The sequence below is a fragment of the Platichthys flesus genome, chromosome 6 (genome assembly GCF_949316205.1).
Source record: "Platichthys flesus chromosome 6, fPlaFle2.1, whole genome shotgun sequence".
Taxonomy (NCBI): domain Eukaryota; kingdom Metazoa; phylum Chordata; class Actinopteri; order Pleuronectiformes; family Pleuronectidae; genus Platichthys; species Platichthys flesus.
In genome coordinates, this window is record NC_084950.1 from 17,339,102 (window position 1) to 17,360,063 (window position 20,962).

At 42.4% G+C, this 20,962-nt stretch overlaps 1 protein-coding gene across 11 annotated transcripts in view; it reads left to right on the forward strand.

Moving 5' to 3' along the window:
• Positions 1-20,962, forward strand: part of LOC133954857 (neuronal cell adhesion molecule-like) — a 77,068-nt gene that overhangs the window by 32,704 nt on the left and 23,402 nt on the right. For all 11 annotated transcript variants that reach the window (XM_062389371.1, XM_062389374.1, XM_062389379.1 and 8 more), the window contains exons 3-6: positions 16,878-17,103; positions 18,972-19,077; positions 19,773-19,966; positions 20,343-20,465. In XM_062389371.1, coding sequence (XP_062245355.1) covers positions 17,022-17,103; positions 18,972-19,077; positions 19,773-19,966; positions 20,343-20,465 — 505 coding nt within the window. In that variant the 5' untranslated portion in view covers positions 16,878-17,021. The remainder of the gene's footprint in view (positions 1-16,877; positions 17,104-18,971; positions 19,078-19,772; positions 19,967-20,342; positions 20,466-20,962) is intronic.

Sequence of the window (20,962 nt, forward strand, 5' to 3'; positions counted from 1 at the left end):
GCTGTATCTAAGAGAGAGGCTGTGTGGGTGAGTGGGCAGAGTGTGTGTGTGTGTGTGTTGTTTAGTGTCTCAGGGATGTATGGTTGGCAGAGAGAGGGAGGTGCTGGGAGACACAGCTGAAGTGTCAGAAGGAAGGACAGGAATAAACAAATAGATGAATAGGTGGATACAAAGAGGGTGAGGGAGAGAAAGAGGCTGCGTGATGTGTTAGAGGTGGTGGGGCCACTCCTGAGGGGCTCCTGCTTCTCCGGCTCCGTCTTCCAGGCTTTCAGAGGAAGTCGGCTTCATGCAAATCTGACTCACAAACAGCGGACAGCCTTGAGTGTCAGAGGAGAGACTGTTTTATATGTGTGGATTTATATTATCTTGCCCAGCCTTAGTATAGGTGATCACTACAGGACGTGTGAATGTTATACAAAAATTCATCTGCATTGCAATTTGAAAGCACACCTTGACATGAGCCTTTGTTCAGACCATCAGGTGTGAAAATGGCCTCAGAGAGTGAGAAAGCAGTGGAGGGAATGGAGAGCCTAGGGGCCACAGGTGGTTTAAATCCTGACCATGCAATGCAACCCTTTTTAGAAAACCTGTCTTTATGAAAAAATCTCAGCAGAATTATTGACTCATCTTGTTTTTCTCCTTTTTTACCTGAAACAACTGAATCCATCTCTCTGCGGGTGATTACCAACCGTCTGATTCTGAGTATCAACATGGCCGCAGGGCAGAAGATGGTCCTCACATCACAAGCTGTGTGTGTGTGGGGGGGGTTCTATCAGGTTTGAGGGGGGCATCTAAAAACGAAACAATATATGTGGCTGTTAGGCGTGGGTCCTGGGCCGAGGCCAACTCTGTCTGCTCATCAGCATAAACAGCCTGCTCCGTGGGTGATGCGCTGGAATACAAATGGCGGAATTTAGATGTACGCCCTGGCTCACCTGCGTCTCAGACAATTCTGATGAGGAATTTCTCTCGAGAGCCAGAATAAGGAAAAGAGTAAATATGAAACGTAAAAGCGCAGGAGAGAAGCAAGCTGTATTCAGACTTATGTTTGTGCATTTCCCCCGCGTGGTGAATCACATCCGACCTCGAACCACCAATATGTTGTTTTCTGTTTCCACATTTCAACTCCACACTATAGAATGATTCCATCCATCGACAACGTATGCGTCTTTCTCTATTCAGGACTTTATCTGTGGAGCTCAGAATAAAAAACAATCCTTGAATCTAAATCCTTTCCATTCCATATTAAATATATTTATATATATCATTTTTAGTTTGTAGTAATTCATACTAACCCATGTTCTGCACTCTTCCTTGGTGCACATCCACTGCATGTTTATTCCTCCTCTCAGGAATGTGTGGGCTTGTTCAGATTGGGTTGTGTTGATTTTCTTGTTGCTGCAGCTGCGCCTGCAACCGGGAGAACTTCCACCTTTATTATTAACAAAGCATCTTTTCACCAGAGACATTTCATAGCAGGTAAAACACCAGTGTAACAGTTCCACGTACGTTAGGTGTGTCAAGCCCAGGGTTCAGAGGTTGTGTTTGCTGGATCATTGGCATGACGTGTTAGGAGGCTTAAATTTAGGCTACGTCCACACAACATGTTTGCCTGAAAATGCATCAGCTCTGGCGTTCACACTACTCTGGAGTTTCAGAGTGCCTGAAGTGCCCGTCTCACTTGACTCCTTACAGACGAGTAAACATCACAAACAGTAGCGCTAAGGTATTATATTCATTATGTATAAGTGTTTATGTTTTCCGAGGGATCAACCTTTAAAAAACACAATCCTTATTACAATTGTGAGGTGTTTTTATTGTATTTCCAAAGCTTGTTTGAAGTACACAGAGGAATTTAACCCGAAACAATTTGCGAAATATATTCACATATTCACTGCGTCATTGTTCACAGCTATAGAGCCAACCGACAACAAAAATTACCTTATTTACAAAGGAATTAGGTTTGAATATATAACGTATACTGTACTTGGCCCCTGTGTTTTAAAATGTGGCCACTTTATGGCCCCTGATTAAAAACTAAAACTGCCTTTAGAAAAGAACCAGTGTTAATGTTAATGATAACAGATGTAATGAGGGAGTTCAGTTCTTGTAAACATCAGAGTCCTAATTACAACCGGGAAGCTCAGATTTGTATTGCAAACATTAGCTTTTCACTTCTCATATATATATATATCAATGTCTCTTAGAGCACTTTAAAAACAAAACAAACAATGAAACCACACTTCAAACTAAATATATTTCGATTCAGGAGCAGAAATTAAACCCAAATTTAATTTATAGGGTGTTACATTGTCAATACTTAGAATTTTGTCCTTTGCACCACTGACTGTACAAGTTTCTGCTTTTGTCCAGTGATGAAGTCATGAAAGTGGAAATCATCTTTACCCTCAATCAGATGTAATTTGCCGTTGGATTATTCTACTCAGTCAGAGGAAGAGACACCACCAGATTGGGTGTTCAGGGTTTTAATGTGGCATGATAACAATATTGAAGTAAACTATAGCAGTTTTTTTTTCTTTTCCATTCGGTTGCGAAATAAGCTGCTGTGAGTATAAAAATAAAGAAAATATCAATTATTAACGGTATTATTTAGACTAAATTTAAAAACTTACATCAGAATAAAAAATTAAACAAGATACAGAAACCAAACAGTAAATATATATCAAATGTTATACTTCTAGGGACAGACAGAAATCTACAATTTGCTAGTTAAACAGCTATATTTAGACAAATGGTGCTTTGAAGGTAGTACATTATTTAACGTTGAAGAGAATCTGTGTCTTTAATAAGTGCATAAAAAAGGTTTAATGTTAGAATGTGTTTATATTTCCTAAAGTAGGTAACACGATGTGGTGTTTCTTTTTGTATTTAGAAAACCAGATTTCTATGAGCATTACTATCAGGGGGATTCAAATGCAACAAAGACCACATGTATAATGACGTTACTGTTAAATGCATATAGACATTCTTCAGATGTGGGCAGAGGAGGGCGAGGTTGCATCTGTACAGATACCATACCATTATCTGTTACAGCAGTGATTCATTCCTCTGTCATGTTTGGCCGCGAGGGTCACAAACAAACTGAAACACCCCTGGTCGCCCTCATCGTAGACGAGTCACACACACACACACACACCTTGTCCAGCCGTACGTTTCAGAGCTGACCTTTCCCGTAAAAAAAAAAAACAAACTCCACCAGCTCCACTCCAGCCTCACCCAGGCATTATCCAGCACTCAGCAGACACTTCTCCTGCATTAGTGACCAGGCCCATCCCGTCAAACACAGACACAGGACAGAGGTTGTTAGCGGAAGCCTGGCGGACTGTTAGTGTTAAATGGCAGCAGCGTTTCCTCCGGAATCGCCGGCTGATGGAGCGGTTCTTGACGGAGCCATTATTTCTGATGGGGCCGGTGGACGGACTGCGAGGATGGAGGACTGTTTGTCTGAACTGTGAATCCCTATGGCTGAAACCACCTCACCCACTCGAAACCCACTCAAGCTCTCCAAATGATGGATGGAAAGGGGGAAAATCTCTTCACTATAACTCCTGGAAACCTTTCTTTTTCCATTGTTGAGTCTGTGTGTGTTTTCACATCAGCTCAACTCGTGACGAGAATTTTTACCGCTTGTAACTTTCTTTGTGAGAAAGCCAAGTCCTCCATTAGTATCATTAATACTCATTAGCTTACATTTCAGTCATCTTGACCCATGAGACAGACAGTAGCATGTTCACACTGACGCCTTGATGCGGTGCCAGCAGTCACAATGAGTCAGTCCCAACACAGGCTTTTCCTTCGTCTATAATCTTCAAAATTCTCTCTTTTAATTTCCCCAAAAAACAGCACTTCAAATAAAACGGGGTCATCCAATTACTTCCTTAACCCCAAAATAATATCTCCATTCAGTTAAGGGCGATGTTGTGTCTTTCATTTTAGATCACATATCAGTGATTTCAGTGTCTGAGTTTAATTACATCAAATCCCATCAAATGTCTTGGAATGGGGGAGATTTATAATAAAAATGATCCACTCTTCAATTCAAAGCCAGTCAGAGGACTAGCTCAGAGCTGCGTTTGATGAATTGTTCACTTCCCCCCACGACTTGTTTGTTGAATTTAGCATATGAAAACCTGACTGGGGGAAACAGAGGAGCCACAGCTCCAACTCATTCAGACTGGGTCTCAAAGAGAGTTTTATCAGCCTCACACACACACACACACACACACACGCTGAGCAACATTTCTGCATGTGCTGTGTATTTTAGTTGCTCTTGTGTTAGGTCACGTTAATTATATTCTGCATGAGTCTGTTTTCATGCACTGACAAATTGGAGAAGAGACAGCTACTGTCTCCTTGTGCCTGATGTATTAAGTGATGGAAACAAGTCAGTACCAAGGGTGCAAATTCAAATTAGGGCTGAAACTATTAGTTAGTTGACTGATTCCTCAACTTTCAGTTTTTAATAAATAACACATTTTCTAGTTACCTCCACCAAGGAGAATATTTGCTCACCCCTATTTGTTTTTTGGTTGGTTTATCTGTTTGTTTGCCAGATTAAGCAAAGACTAGTGGACAGATTTCTATTAAACTTGGTGGAAGGATGCATGATGAGTAATGTCAAGTTTCATTGGGCAGATCAAAGATTTATGTTCCCACTTGCTTTAATATTGTGAGCTGCTTTTCAACATCTACACAGTTTTCTCAGAGAATAGTTAATGGATCTTGATGAAAAAAAATCAGGTGCATTTAGGGGACAGATATTTATGAGTATGTAAAATTGGTATAGTTTTGGCCTTGGTGGAGGAATGTGCTCTACTTGTTTTCTGTATGATTCAGTGCATTGGCCGGTTGGAGATAAAACATTTTGGTCTGCGTATATTACTTTATTACATACAAAATAAGTCTGCACCAAAAGTGCCAATCCAAATTAGTACTGACACAAATAGTCGGTACAACTTTCAGAATAATCATTGATTTCAAATTGATTGTTCGTTAATTCTTCCTGCTCTTCCGAAGGGAAGTTTTGTTGCTTCACTGTTTATTAATCCGTCAACAAGAAGTATGATTAAAAAAACGCAAATGAAAGATGTCCCTTCAAAGTACGGATGAAATCTTAAGTCACTCATCAAATTGTGGATCAACTTACTGTTACTAGTTAAAAAAGTTAAAGTAGCTTTATTGTCAATTTCTTAAAATACAATACAGTACCCACAGTGAGACATATAAAGTGCACAGGCACAACAGATAACACAAGACATTTCCTAATACTAAGTAAACATTCAGAATTTTTTAAGTACAGCAGCATAAGGTTCTCTAAAAGTGACCCTTAGACCCTTAGACCCTGGCAATATGGTCAAAGATGAAAATAGTGTCATTATCAATATCATGACATTATTTTTTCTTTTAGTTTGAAGACTCATTTTTGTGAAGGTTGTGACTTTCACTCTTAATAATAAGCAGCAAAACATTTTACAAATCTGAGCTGGATCTGTTTTGTTTTATACCTCCTCTCTCTGCACATATGAGTAATACATCAATATATTGGACTGAAGGCTTATTGATATTGTGATAATCATTGATATTGTTTTATTGTCCTCCCCTTACCCTTAATAGATTACACATTATAGACAGACCATTCATTGTTAATTGATTATAATTGAAGCACTGAACTCTCTTTGTATGAACCAATCTCATGGTTTCTATAAGTCTTCATCAGAAAAATACATTTTCAATTTTTCCAGTGTTTTGGAGAGGTTAACCCCTGTTTGTGCCTTGATTTGATTTCCCCCACATTTTGAAAGGACCATTGTTTGTGTCCTCTCTGTCTGAAACTGGATGGCGAGTTCTTTTGGAGAGCAGCGGAGGGGAAATGATTTGTATTCACCTGCCGTATCTGAATGGAGCTGAGGAGGGGCGAGAGAGAGGGAGAGAGGGAGTGAGGGCAACTACATAGTGCTTCCTTTATGTGATAATGGATTGCTCTGACATTCACACACATTGTGGTATGGTGTGTCTATCAGTCCATACTCACCAACCCGTGGGATGAATGGCGAATTTTTGTCAGAAGCCATTAAAGAGGGGCAGTGACACAACAGGTAACACAGCTCTGTATGATGTCTCTTTGAAGCCCGACCAGCCACAGAACCCACACATTTCACACATGTGTCTTCACATCATTCTGTCCTGCAAATTAATTTCTCTGTTCTCTTTTTCTTTCTTTCTTCTTTTACGTAACTGCACTCTCTTGTATTGGCGCGGCTAAGCAACTGGATTCCTCTGTCAGCTGCACAAAAGAGACAAAGTGGACCCGGGGACGGGCAGTAATGAGCAGCTCCTCTTACAGTGTTACATATAGAGCGGCCGCGGTGTGGGGAAGCCTGCGGGAGACAATGGAGGGTTTGGAGAGGTCTGGATCCCTCTAAAGCCCGTCTTTGATTGAGCTTCCTGGCAAGGCGCTCCAGTGCTAGGGCTGATTGTGGAGTGGGAGCTGCGGGTTCGTGGAGGGGGTGAGGACCCTCCTCTGCGCCGACCTTTCACAGACACAGGTGGGGTGGAGTGGAAGGGCCTGGTGGAGGTGGAGGAGGGGAGTGGCAGCAGAGGCTCATTGTGGAGCTCTGTGATGGTGGCACTCAATAACACTAGAGCTCGCGGCCTCTGTCCACCGGCTTGGGATTTTCTCACCACTACTTTCTCACTGGTAAATTACAAGTTGTGGTAACATACTGTGGTGGCAGTGCACAGTCAGTGTTCTGGTCTCCTTATCAGACTTTGCTCTTTTTCAGCCAAGCTCGTGGCTTTGCTCTAGGGACAGAAACATTGATCGGTCGAGTAACCTAGTCCAGTTGAACTGATTAGTTTTGGTTTCACATTGCAATTAAAGGAGAACACTGAAGAACTTTGAATGACACAAATTATTCCTGTTTTCATAACCTATGTGGGCCAGGTCTACCTTAACCTACCTATACTGTTTTTGTAGACAGGATTTGTCTTTCTGTCAATGGAGAGATCGAATGAACTGGTTAATTTAGTTGCCAGTGTAATATAATTATGGTGTTATTACCAGCATCATCAACTGCAGACGCAGTACTTAACTCCTTTCATTCAACCATTATATCATTATATCATTATATCGTCTCCAAGCAATCCATCCTTTCCAGTTCTTTTTCTTCTAATGGTGCTTTAATGATGTCTCAAGAAGTGTTTTTAACGTAATGTAAGGTTACCTCTACCTTTCTAAAGACACTGCGTGATAATTCATTTTGTTGAATCTCTTCTACTTGTTGCCTCCGAATCTTGTCTCACTCTGAGAATCACTTTGCATGATGAGCAGTTCCCTATGGACACGGCCTCGGGACAGAGGTGGTCCTCAGCGCCTCTTTCCACCTGCTTCTTTCTCACTGGCAAATTACATGTTCTGGTAACATGCAGTGGTAACTGCACAGCTAGCACTCGCGCTTTGTTGTCTGATGTTGTCGGTGGATTTTGCGAGACTGAAAGGTTCCATACAAAGCTCTAAATAACATGTCGCTCCCTGTCTGCCTGCCTCTACTGTATCAGCACAATTCAAATTCCACCAGTAGAATGTTTATTATACACCAGTGTTTTTCTAGAAAGGCGTGGTTGGATTAACTGTTGACTGGGAGCAATCACATAAACACTGTGTCTCTGTGGTACATCGCCTGATACGGCCCACGGGAATTACACTTGCTACAAACATCACAGCTGCCGTTTTTCTGTGCGTTTGAGGTGAACATTTCCCGGCAACGCCTGTCTCACCCAGACTCTCTTTGTACCACGCGTAAGCTCAAAGTAAACTCCACATATTGGCCCCATCTTGAGAGACCCCTCACTTGTGCAGTAAGCCATCCGGTGTGAACATGGTGGCACACTGAGATTCTAATCATACCTCCTTTGTTGAGCTCGGTGGAGGTTCAGACATTTTTTTGGGGGGGGGGCGGCTGAGCAGATGTCAAGCGTACAGTTTCTCTCCAAGGTTACTTATGAGATGACAAATAGGTCTAGGCCTCTTTACCCTCTTTTTTCCCCCCATGTTTCCATGTTTGATGAGAGGGTTGACATCTTTTTGTCGGCATGGAGATGTGAGAGCAGTGGGGGATTGCCATGGATACAGAGTGCCCTTCTGGAGTGCAGTTTTGAGCTGCCTAGCTCCGCTCAGAACTGTTTGGAGAGTTCCTATATTTATCAGTTTACCGCATTTGCTGAACTCTGAGGCTTATGGATTATATCATAACAGTATTTGTTTCTGATTCCACGTATGCATGGGTGTTCCCGCCCGCTGTCTCAAAGGATTTGCTTGTCCTCCCACTGCAGATTGTTTTTTTATGTTGATTACTTTCTCGGCGCTGTTATGTTTCTGTAACTAAAGTGGGTCTTGTGGTGTTGTGTGCCGAGGAGTTTGAGGGTCCTCTTGGCTGTTCAGAATGCTGGTGGGCATGCTTTCCTCCCACTCTGCTGAATTTGCTCATGATAATGAACCTCTGCTCAGCATATGAATGGCCTCGCCCGTAACACTCTCATGTGGCAGGGCGAACGCACTCGAGCTCCATCCTCAACGTCCGACGTCCTGCACTGACCCGCACGCAGAGAGCACCCATAAACAGGGAGGATGCATATAGAGATGAATGTAATCGAGTATGAATTCACATGCTCACAGATACGCATGCACAAGCAGGACTGCTGAGGGATACTAACACATCCTCTCTTAAGCAGTGATTGCAGTGTGGGGAGCAGCTATCAAGTAAAAGGTCAAGTTCAGATCTACAGTTGCTCATTGAGCCTCGTGCTTCCCCCTCCAGATCTCGTTTTAATGATTGTTTTTTAAATTTGCCCCTCGCTGCTCCCGTAATTCTCCAGTAATGAGCTACTGTGCAAGTCAGGTGTCAGACAAGTGTACAAATGCACTACTGGGACTTGACTTTTTGCAACCTTGCTGACATCGCTCTTTGCTAACGAATTATTTAAAGCTTTCGCCGCATTTCGAGGGAGTGAAAAGATGGAAAGATCTACACTTTGCCACCAGCAATTATCACAAGGAGGTAAACAGGAGCTTCATACGCCCGTCCCAATCATGAGTAGCTTCCTCAGAGAGAGCCCTGGCATAATGGGAGGATGTGACTCACTGACAATTTTTATATTTAGCCGGCCTGCGATGATAAGATGAAAGCAATAGCGCCTTTTGGTTCCATTCAGGTTGAACAGGCAGGGATTTCCTCCCCAACGCCACCGTCCCATCTAGGGGTGCCGCTTCCATCTGCATGCTAAAGAGGAGCCCCCCCCTCTCAGAAGTGCCGGCGCCGGCAGTGATTAGCATTTGAGGTAGAGGGGACAGAGAGCGAGTCCCGGAGTGTTTTATGGCGTGTACAAGGGAGGAAGCTGAATGCCAATGTGTGGCGCTCTGTGAAAGGAGGAGGACTAAACAAATTGCCAGACACGTTGCATTAGTAGCAGATGCCTATTTGCATTAGGAGTGGTGGTAGAATGATAGCTGGGGAGGAAGTAGTGGAAACAAGAGCCACAAATCTTTAAAGACATCTGCAGAGATTTGGTGTAGAAGCTTCATAAATGCTGGTACCAAACTGATGGAAGCTGCTTCCTTTTCTCTATTGACGTGTCTGAAATTTTTTGGAAACAGAGTTTTAAGTCTGAACCAGATGGAACAGCTACAGGATGAATGGTGCAACAGATTTTCATCACAGTGGATTCTTTGTTAGAAAAGAAAAATGTTAGAAAGAGAACTCATGGCTGCTCTACGGGAAACGTAATGTTACGCTAAACCTTCCAGTCGAAGCTGACTCCATTTTTGGAACTGTGTTTCGCATTTAACAGCGAACTCCATAAATCACAGATGAGGCTCTTATACCTGAGGATTGTGGGTAGTGCAGTGCTTCTTTTTTTTTTTTTTTTTTTTTTTACAGTTGGTATCATACAGACTTGTGGCTTCTAGAGGAAGATTAGTAGAAGACATCGTAGCTTTTTGTGAGTTGACTTTGGATGGTTACAGTATGAAGGCTGAATGTTCCAATCAGAAAACAAATGGAGTTGTACACCTGGAACCACGCTCTTGAGCTCTATTATGAGGAAATAGCAGAATAGACATAATATCAAAACCACCTCAATTTTAGCTTGCAGTATTCATCCAACAAAAGTGAAAAGAGGAAGATATAAACAACACACTAGCCGTGTGCTGTATAGTACAGATGAAAGGGCCATGATATGTTTTTTAGCTTCAGGGTCTCCCCCATCAACACGACCCCCAGTTCATACGTTAACCACACTAATTATTCGCACACGATCCCCCAATTATAAAAGCTAATGAGGAGATTATGGGAGACACACGTTGATGCCGGCCCATTTCATTTCCATTGTTCCTTATTGCAGATAAAAGCCCTTTGAGCCGTAGTATTCAAGGCCTTTGAACATTCTACCTCATATAGCACAGCTATAGTTCACCGCTAATGCCCGTCCACTACATTAGCTGTGAATCCATTAAACAATCAAAGATGGCTGCTGAATGTGACGCGTTCCATCTTTCTTTCAGCTTTTATTCAAAATGACAGCATCTATTTTTACATTCATTTTCTTTATGCATGTGGCTTGATTAGCATTGGTTGAAGGACTGTCTCACTGTCTTCTGCAGCGGGGGGCTTTCAAGTGAATGTTTAATTGCACCGCGGAATGGGCACGCAGCCCCGGGCGTGGATGAAATCAACTCTCCCGACCGTATCCGTTTTCTCATCAGCCCCTTCCTGAATGTAGAGCCATTCTCATCATTACACCCCACATCCACCCCTCTGCACTGGATCCCCACGGCTCCATTAAGGCCGTACACCGAGGCTCACAACCCCCTGATTGCAGGAGCCATCAATAGCAGCGATTATGAGAGTTAATAAGGGTGCGTGGCCTGAGAGGAAGGTTTGTTTTTTATCACAACTGTACGCCAGTGATGCAACAGCGGTGATTCTTTAGATTTTTCAGTATTGCATCACTACTCTTTTGCACAGACAATGGCTATATCTTTTCTAGTGGTTAGCATAAAGCATATGGTGTATTATCTTGCTGTGAGGGAGGTCCCCCCCCCCCCAGTCCCCGGTGACTGCTATTCATTTACACTGTGGTGTGCTTCAAGTCCCAGTGCTCGTGCCCCTGTCAGCTCCATCTGTGCTCAGACACGTCCTGACCCTCTCGTTCTGTGGCCAGTGTGCATGAATGTATCTCCGGCTCTGTGTGTGTGTGTGTAGTGTGCATGCATTGCGGTATGTACTACATCTCTGACATGTGCACAAAACCAATTAGTTTTGGGATGGCGAAGTAGCCGGCCATGGGAAAATGACAATGGAGTAATTGAAGAGGCTGGCTGAATGAGAGGCCAGACAGCTCAATGTGGCTTCTACACAAGTGCTTAGTGTTTTTTCTCCACGAGTGAAATGAACAGAGAGAGAAGCAGAGTCCTGAGTGAAGGCCTTCTTGTGCTGTAGACAGTAATTAACATTAGAGCATTTTACTTTGATGGCATTTTCTCTAGAAATGCCATCAACAGCTTTAACAGTGATTTTGCTCATGTCAGCTCATTCATTTCATACTGGCTTTACATCATAGCTCGCCACACTGTTAGGTTTCAGGTTAGCGTTTTCCCAAGTGGCCTCTGACTTGCATTCTTCTCTGGACGGAATGAAAGTCAGTTGAAACCTGGATTCATCCATCACCATGAACCTCAAGTCGGCAATAGTTTTGGTTTCTGTCACATTATTGTTTCATGTTAATGCGGTTCATGATAACAGATTGAGTCCATGTCACCAAGAAAACATCAATGCATACTTGATGTTTACTGTGATGGATTACATCGTATCAAGCAAGTTCCTAAGAGTCTTTCACATCTAAAGGAAATAAAGGAAACGTAACAGCTGCTTGGAACCTTCAGAGTGCACCTTCCTGCCCCTGCAAGGGACTAACTCCACAAAGAATTCTCAACTGACTCTGTAGGAGCATTTTATCATTTTTCAGCTCATTGTTTTGGTATATAGATAGATAGATAGATATATAGATATATAGATATATAGATAGATAGATAGATAGAAAGATAGATAGATATGTTACTTTTCCTAGGAAGCTGTTTCTATCATAAAAGCTGTAATACTTCCTGTTCACTACTTACCCAGCATCAAACTGCAGACACGCACAGTTAGGAACTATCTGCTGAACGCAGTATTTAGCAGCTGTAGAGCCAGATGTTTACCACAGGAGCTGGTAGAGACCAAAAACTGAGCTAAAAGGTTAGTGAATATGGAACAAACCAAAATCAACGCTGTCTTTACTAACATATATACTTAAAAGTTGATGATAATTTAGATGTTACAGGACAAAATGAAACTAAATAATTTTAGTTTATGGAGCTTAATCTTGTCAAATCACTGGTATAGTCCTATAAGTAGAATGAAGGGTGATGTTATGAGGAACTGCCCGTAGTTTCTGTTCCGCCTGTGTCACTGGGATAGGAGCAAGAAAGTAAATACAGGAAAGCAGTACCTTGTTCTTAGGTGCCACTTCAAGTGAGACCTTGCTTCATTGTTCAATGTAAAGCACACCTGGCCACAGGAGCAGTTTGACCGGAGGTTGGGTCGGATGATTGGCGTTGGACCAGACTGAGACCAACTCTATAAGGGCTCATTGTGAAGGTGCTTTCCCCCTCGACACACTGCTGCTAACAAATCTCTTGAGTTTGATTTAAAAGATAGTAGGTTTAAAAACACCCTCATTGTCTTCTCTCCCTCATCTGTTTTGAATAATAGCTTGTTATCCTCACTTGAAGTGCCCCCCACCAACCTCTGATGTTTGTTGGTGAGAGGCCATTTACTGTTCGATTTCCTCCGCCATCTGACAGCTTTTGGAAACAGCACTTCAAACAGTCTGCGATGAAATGAGCTGTGAGATTGGCTTGAGTTTCCTGTTGTGTTGGCACATGATGGATGGCAAAGTTCAACAATAGTGATTTGATATTTTCTCATTATGTCTCCCCTCCAATAATTCCTTTTTCAAATTGTTTTTTATAAAATGAGCTTTGAACTGTAGTTTCTTCTTTAGGATGCAGGACTCATTTTACACCAAATTAGCATACGCAGGTTATTCCAAACATTATTATACCTGCTTAAAAAAGAGCTTTACCTTTGCCGGTGGAGGTTGTTTTTTCTGCCTTTTTCTCGCTGAGTCATGTTTGACATCACGGACGCACTGGAAACTGAGAAGCTTTTAAGACATCACTGTCTTACCAGCGTTGCACCTTGGACAATACGACAAATAAAGCTTTTTGCACATTGTATAGAGATAACATAGAGATAACCTCATAAGGTTTTGCTGGAAAGGTGCAGTGTCACGATCTAGACTGCCAAAATAAAGAGAAAGAAGTTTGGGCGTTTACCCGAGTGTCATGTTTCTCTCTGCCAATAACAACTTGTGTTTACTGCACAGTCATTGGACGCAGGATTGAATGCTGATTGTATCCCTTCCCACTGCAGACAAAAAGTCAGATGTTGATGGTGTTTGTTGGTCTCTGCCTCACATTACATAGGTAAAGTGAGGGTTTTAGAATGAAAATAAAAATCGTCACTATACTCCGTCAGGACGTAGATTGAGACTCTGCTGGTTGGTTCATTGTCGTTAGAATCCCCCTTGAGTTTCCAGTGTCGTCCCCTGTGAGAGGGATGTGAGGGGCCGGCCCCCGTATCACTGCAGCTCACAGGGGATAATTATTGTACGTACAGATAAATGAATACAGGAGCATATATACACAGAGCGCACACAAAGACACACACATGCTGACCGGCTGGAGCTAAGCTGCAACACCTCATTAAATTGGGAAATGAATCCTGAATGAGGCCCTGGCTCCTTTCCAGATAACAATCACCAGGCTTTCAGGGATTCACCATAAAATCTATAATTAACACATTTATTCTCTGGCTGTCACCGGCTGCCGTCTCTGCTCACTTCACCTGAGACTGTGCATCGCTAAGCTCTGCATGCCTCTACTGTATTTTCACATATTTATACCTATTGTCATCTCTATTTATTTGTATTTCAAAGTCAAAATCGCTAGTAGATTTCACCTAATCGGACTGAGACACAGACACAAACAAACAGCAAAGACCTTGATCTCTGTCATGGCCACAACATTCGTGGAATCACTTCCTTTTTGGCACAGCTTTTGTTTTGCTTTTGAAAAGCTTTTAATCAAGCTGAATTACCGAGCTTTAATTTTGAAAAGGTGTTGTCTCGGGTCTGAAGATTGTTTTAAGAGTGCATAACGGGCATGCATTTTTTCAAACAATAACAGTTCATATAATTCTTCATATAATTTATATATGAAAGCCACACTATTGAACAATAATAAAACAACTTCCGTTTTATTATTCGAAAAACACTGATTATAAACTCCTTATTTACCCCCCCCCCCCCCCCCCCTCGCCGGATGATTTCATGTCGGATCCCAGGAAGGAGCTGCCGGATGGCGTACACAGCAGCGTGATTGGGTGCCCTGGGCCGATAGTACAGGCCCTTCCCCTGAGAGGTGTAGTTGAAGCTGGGGGCAGCAGACATTAGCCTTGGTCTCTTCCCTTGCTACCAGACGCCCGCTCCGGGACCAGTTCTGAATCATGACTTGGGGGTAAGGGGGGGGGGGGGGGGGGGGGGGCAGCACTGACAAATGCATCAGCTCCCAGCTGGGGGTTCAGACTGCCTTGCTATCTCGCCTGTGGCCCCAGACACAAGCTTGCACCACAGCCTCATCTGCAGTTCTGGTCCCGCCCCCCCCCCCCCCCCCCCCCTTTCTAATGGGCTCGATTCCTTTCTCTCATACACTAACAGACATTAATATCCCCAAAATTTGATAGCGCGGTTTTGCAATAACGGAGCAAATGAGTCCGGCTGAGCTCTAAATTAAGCTGTGACATTTTAATACCGCGGCTGGCACAGTACGTGGCCCAGGATGCCCTGGGTAAAGAGAGGCAGGAGAGCCAGATAAAAAAAGAAAAACAGGTCATGCTGTTAAAAGACAGAAAAGACGCCTCATGGATTCTGTTTTCCTCAGTCTTTGTATCCATTTTATAAGCAAGCTGTGCTCACAGTTATAAAATATAATGAATTATACCGATCGTTTCACTGTGACAGTGCTGAATTATGCAGATGAATATAAATGAAATGAGTCATTTTAAATTCGTTATTATTATTATTATTCACTGAAGCTTGAATCAGAGGCTGGCTTGATGAAGCTCAAAGTGATTATTTTATCTTTGCCAAGGACGTTATGTTTTCACCCTGTCCACTTTTTTATTCGATTGTATGTTTGTATTCAAGCTTACAAAAAATAAATAAAAGTTTCTTCAGATCTGGGGACCTTTTACTGAGCGTATTTGCTGGGAGAGGAATCCGTCTGGGAGCTAAACGTATTGCTGAGGCTGTATTAAACTGCTTTTAGCTTTTTGCTGAATTGTACTGAGTTGTGTCCACCTCGAACCATCAGGAGTTTGAGCTACATTTTGGCTCTTCCTCGACCTTGCTTGGTCTGGACAATATTTCTGACCTCCAAACCACTTCTGGTCATTTTGGATGTTGTATGGACTGACATGCCAGGGTGTAAAGAGGTCCTCAGTGAAGGCCCTACTCACCATTCCACAGCTGATCGACTAAATATTACTGAGCCTTTTCTGTCAGGGCTCCCACTTTGGAATAATCTCTCCTTATCCTCTTTAAAATCTCTCTTTAACAATTTGGAGAATCATTTTTATGGATTTCTCAGAGAGTAATTCAAGGATCTTGATGAACCAAAACAGGCATATTTAGGGGACTGATATTCATGAGTGTGTGCAATTTGGTTCAGATACAAATACAAATCCTGATGTGAATTTAAATGAAGTGTCACAAGGTGACTGATTTGCCTTGGCGGAGCTTTTTCCCTCTTGTTGATATTTGTGCTTCCTTATTTTGCCTTTTCAGCATCGTTCAAAAAAGATGATTGCGTCTGTTTGGATGGAGGTGTGACACTGAGCTGCGAGAAAACATTGAAACCACATGTGTGTTTTAGTTGCCTGCTTCTTCACAGTGCATCCATGCAGCACCGTTACTGTTCGGAGGGAGGCCTAATTGGTTTACATAGTGTAACAAAAGGAAATCCCCACTTAATTAACAGTTAATCAATGGCCACTTAGACTTTCACTGGTTAAAGTTAAAACCTGCAAACAAGTCGTCTCACTTGAAACTGACACCCTGTTGAACTTTCAGCTCCCGTCCCCACTGAGCTGTGTCCTCTCAGATTTCAGAGTTGCATGTGATGCTTCCCACGACAACAATCTCACTGAAAGATGATGGTTCGGTGTCTGAAATCTGACCTGAGTGCGGATCAGTCCGTCGGTCAATGAGACAGATGAAGCTGAGAGCGAAATGGAAAGTGAAGTGAGTGTCCCCCCCCCCCCCCCCCCCCCACACGCCCTGTCTCCCAGCTTGTCATCTGCCGGCTGACGTGATCGATATGGCAGCGGGGCCTAATGGCATCATGGCCGCGGCAGTGATTAGCCGAGCAAAGTGAGCCCATGTGGGCCACGTCGGCCCCTATCGAAGTGCACTAGATCAAAAAGATAGCTTCCAGCGAACATCGATCTGTGGACGAAGCCGCTGTCTGTGTCTGTCTGTCGCTCTCTCCCTCTCAGCAGCTGATAAACACAGAGAAGAACAAACTCAGTGTTATGATTGATCGCCTCAGTAACTGGATCTGCTATTCAAGCCCATCATTTCTGCTTGTCTCCTCTTATCTCTGACGCTCTGTGTCTCCTTCTCTCTTTCTCTCCCTACAGTTGTGTGTGGAGTGTGTTTGTGTGTGTGTGAGCGTGAGTGAGTGTGTGTGCGTGTGTGTGTCTGGTCGTCCTCACACGGTGTGACCGAGCAAAGAGGCGGGGCATCGTCATACTCAGGGGACCAGACCTTTGTGTCACACAACGATGATGGAGAGGAGGATGGACACAGCTCTGCTGGTGCTGTTAATGGGACACCTCGCCGCAGCGCTGGAGGTCCCACTCGACCGTAAGGAAACACACACACACACACACACACACACACACACACACACACTCACACACACACACACTAACATTCAGTCGAAGCAGTAGGTCTGTCTTCATGCAATTAAGTGATTGAACAGCAGGAAATTAAAGGCTCACACGTGAGGATTGCCTGTTTTTCTTCCCTACGACAAATTCAATATGTTTGGGCTTTCGAGAGGTGGTTGGACATATATAAGTTCATGAGGTTTACAGTTTGCAGTGTTGATCATTTCAACTCTTGGCAAGAAAGCAAATTAGCATTTTGCCAAATTTATTATAATAATAATTATTGTTGGCTGCTGTCCTGGTTTTAGAATGATGGCTTTTTCAGCATTCAGTTCTCCCTTTGAGTTGCTTTTTGGTATAGATAATAATCTTAATTTATACAGTAAAGCATTTAACAATATAATATGAAACAACTCTTCATTAAAATGTCGAAAAACAACTAGAAATATGTTATCACTCAGAATGTGTGTGCAATATGTGTTTTACGTCACGTGAATAAAACGTTTACATTACATCTGTGTATATGAGTCTGCGCTTGAGTCACGTCAGGTCGATTTTCATCAGTAACGTAGGAGAAGAACAACTCCCATGATCCCATGCTGCCCCACATCATCATCCAACTAGGTCTTTTGCTTTTGTTTTGATTGAGAGCCCCCTATTGGTCAAGGTTATTGTACATTTATTGCAACTATTTAAAAAAAATCTCAGAATATAGTGTAACATTTTTGTTTTAATATGAAGATAGTCAGTTTATTATTAATATTGTTATCACAAATAAATACATGAGAGAAGCTGGAACTCCCGACTGTTTCATATGCTCACTTGATATTGACTGAAAAGATGATACATTTTCTATTTGATCAACTTTTCAACTTCACATTTACCTACCTATTAGCATACACACATTTCTTTTATCAACAGTTCTTTTTTAAATATAAAACTATATATTGTTGCAAGGGTTCCATTCAGCAAACAGTCACATTATTTCTCACTCACTCATTTCTCATGGCCGACGTCTGGCCCTGCAGCCTCACATGTGTCTGTGCTGCTGCTGCTGGAGACCTTCCACATATTGTTTGTTTGGAGCACTTCACCATCTGGTTCTTCCTCATCTGGAAACTGGTCTGGCCCAAACCTTGTTCTTAAGCTGAAGCGGAAGATGTTTTTCCTTCGCTAATGTCTGGTTCTCTTTACTGTCACATGTGTCTTTTCTTTCTTGTTTGCCGATTCTTTGGGAAAAACACTAAAGTACTGGAAGAATGTAAGTCTCACACCGGTGTGAAGTTGCTGCAGAGGATGTGCAAGCAGTGTTTTGTGTTGCCGTGCACTAAGAGTTATAGTTGATATGATTTGTTTTATATTTTTGTATTAGTCTGTTTTACATTATAAGATGCTGAATGTGGTTTGCGGTTCAGTGGTTTGCATGCATTGATCCTTTTGTTTCTTTGTTTGCTGCATTGAGCCTGTGTGTGTCTGCAGCTGTGCAGCATTTGTCATAGAGCAATATTGCAAACAGCATGAGTTCTTTTATCATTTGTTTCTTCATAGTCCATTAGTTACCTCCCCAGCACCGACAGCAACACATTAAGCATAGGATCATTCCCATAAGGTGAAATGTACCCGAGCGTTCTGCATGCCTCTCTGCCGCTCTTCATGTTAGGCGAGGTTTCTATTTTTTTGTGTGTGTGTCAGCAAACAGCCGTGTGGTTTTAGCCGGTGTGGTGATTCTGCATGCGATTGGTAAGGACTGCTCGTGTGGTCAATACTGCGACACACAGAGAGCGGCTTAGTTATGCAGTGAAGGTCGTGATTATATCTCATCCTGTTTCTGATCATCTTTAGTGCCACAGCCACCGACCATAACTCACCAATCCCCCAAGGATTACATCATCGACCCCCGGGAGAACATAGTAATCCACTGTGATGCAAAGGGGAAGCCTCATCCCAGGTAGGAATATGTAGACTGAGATTAAACATTCACGATGTGGCATTATTTATGTACTGTACAGGGTGTCCTTATCAGAGGCGGATTTTAGCCAATGATTCTAAAATGTTTTGCTCCAAATCCCTTCCCCTTCCTCTGTTTATCTCAGTGTAGCAATAAGTCATTTATATATTTATTTGATAAGGACAGTACTCATTAATCAATTGATTTGTCTGTTTTGCACAATACAGTCCCCTCCAGTCAGTTTTGAAGATGCACTAGGCATCAGCAAATAATTTCAATCTTTGGAAACGCCAGTACTCACATGTGTAGGTCACTCATTGACCATATTTTCATTTCTTAGCCGTAAAACTTTGATTTACCCAAATAAAATATCAACCCCTAGAATAAAGTCTTATGTAAACATCAAGAGCCTGGATAGTACAAAGGATATTTATCTCCCAAATCTTTAAAAATGGTCTTTTAAAAACCCTGAAAACTTAAATTTATGTTTATGGATTAATCATTTTAAATCAAACAAACAACAATCAAAGTAAACAGGATAGTGGTATTTGTTAGCCAAATACCACTATCCTGCCAAAGCTGCTTCATCAGGTGACTGATGGTCTGATCAGATTTTATATTGGTGATTTAAGTACAGTAATATTTCATCACACAGTTTGTTATCAAGATTCATGATGAACCTTTTATCATCTCAGTTTCTCTTGGACGAGAAACGGGACGCATTTTGACATCGACGAGGACGCCAACGTGGTGATGAGGCCGCACTCTGGGACACTGGTGGTGGACATCAGCAGGGAGAAGGCTGATCACTACGAGGGGGTGTACCAGTGCACGGCGAGAAACAAACATGGAACTGCTGTTTCCCACAACATAGTCATACGTCAGTCCAGTAAGTGCACTGCAGTCTATCATAATATCTCTTATCTTTTCATTTTGTCTCTTCTTCCATTTTTCTCAGTACCATAAATATCTCACGTCATATAAAATCACCTCCTTCTTTTCTTTTTTTATAATTAAGTTGCATTTTCCATCTTAAGAGCGCTCCTGAAAGGTAAAGGTGCATGTGGAAAGCAGCATGTAAGGATGTAATAGTGGATAGAGCTGAACGTCCCTCTGTAATTTTCCTCTAGCACTTTGTTCAGTCAGACATCATCCCTCTTTACCTCTGTCATCATGTCAGCAACCGTCCATTAGCGACACTCACATCAATTCACATCACATAATGGGACCCTGCTGACGTGCACCCGCTTTTCCAACCAATCCAGGATCCCCCTTGTGGTCAAAGGAGAGGATCAAGCCAATCGTCGTTCAGGAGGGCGTGTCCTTGGTGCTGCCATGTCGACCCCCTGCTGGCCTGCCTCCTCCCATCATATTCTGGATGGACAATAGTAAGTACTTCAGTTACAGAAGATTATTTTTAGCTGTATGAAATGACCTGCTGCTGAAAAAATGACTTGATCTCAGATTTGTGTCCTTGTGGCATAATGAGTTGTGTGCTCCTGGTTCATGGTCACAGTCGAAGGACAGTGCCAGTCAGTCTGTATATATTATCCCCTTTACCGCAAATCATATACTTTGTTCTTTTTATCACAATATCACAATTCTTGAGATTTCAAGAATAATGTTGTAGTGTTTCAAGAATAAAGTCAGAATTAAGAAGTCCAAATATTACCAGAATAAAGTCCTAATCCAATGAGAAGAAAGTCATGTTATTATAAATTCATTCTTGCCAGAGTTGTATTCCTCCTGGATCCAAAACATTGAACCAATCTCGTAATAAATAGCCTAGACCACAAGTTTTTCCTCCACATCCCTGTGGTTCTTTCTTCGGAATAGATATTACATCAACTCCTCTAAAACAGCCTCATTAGGAAACTTCTACTTA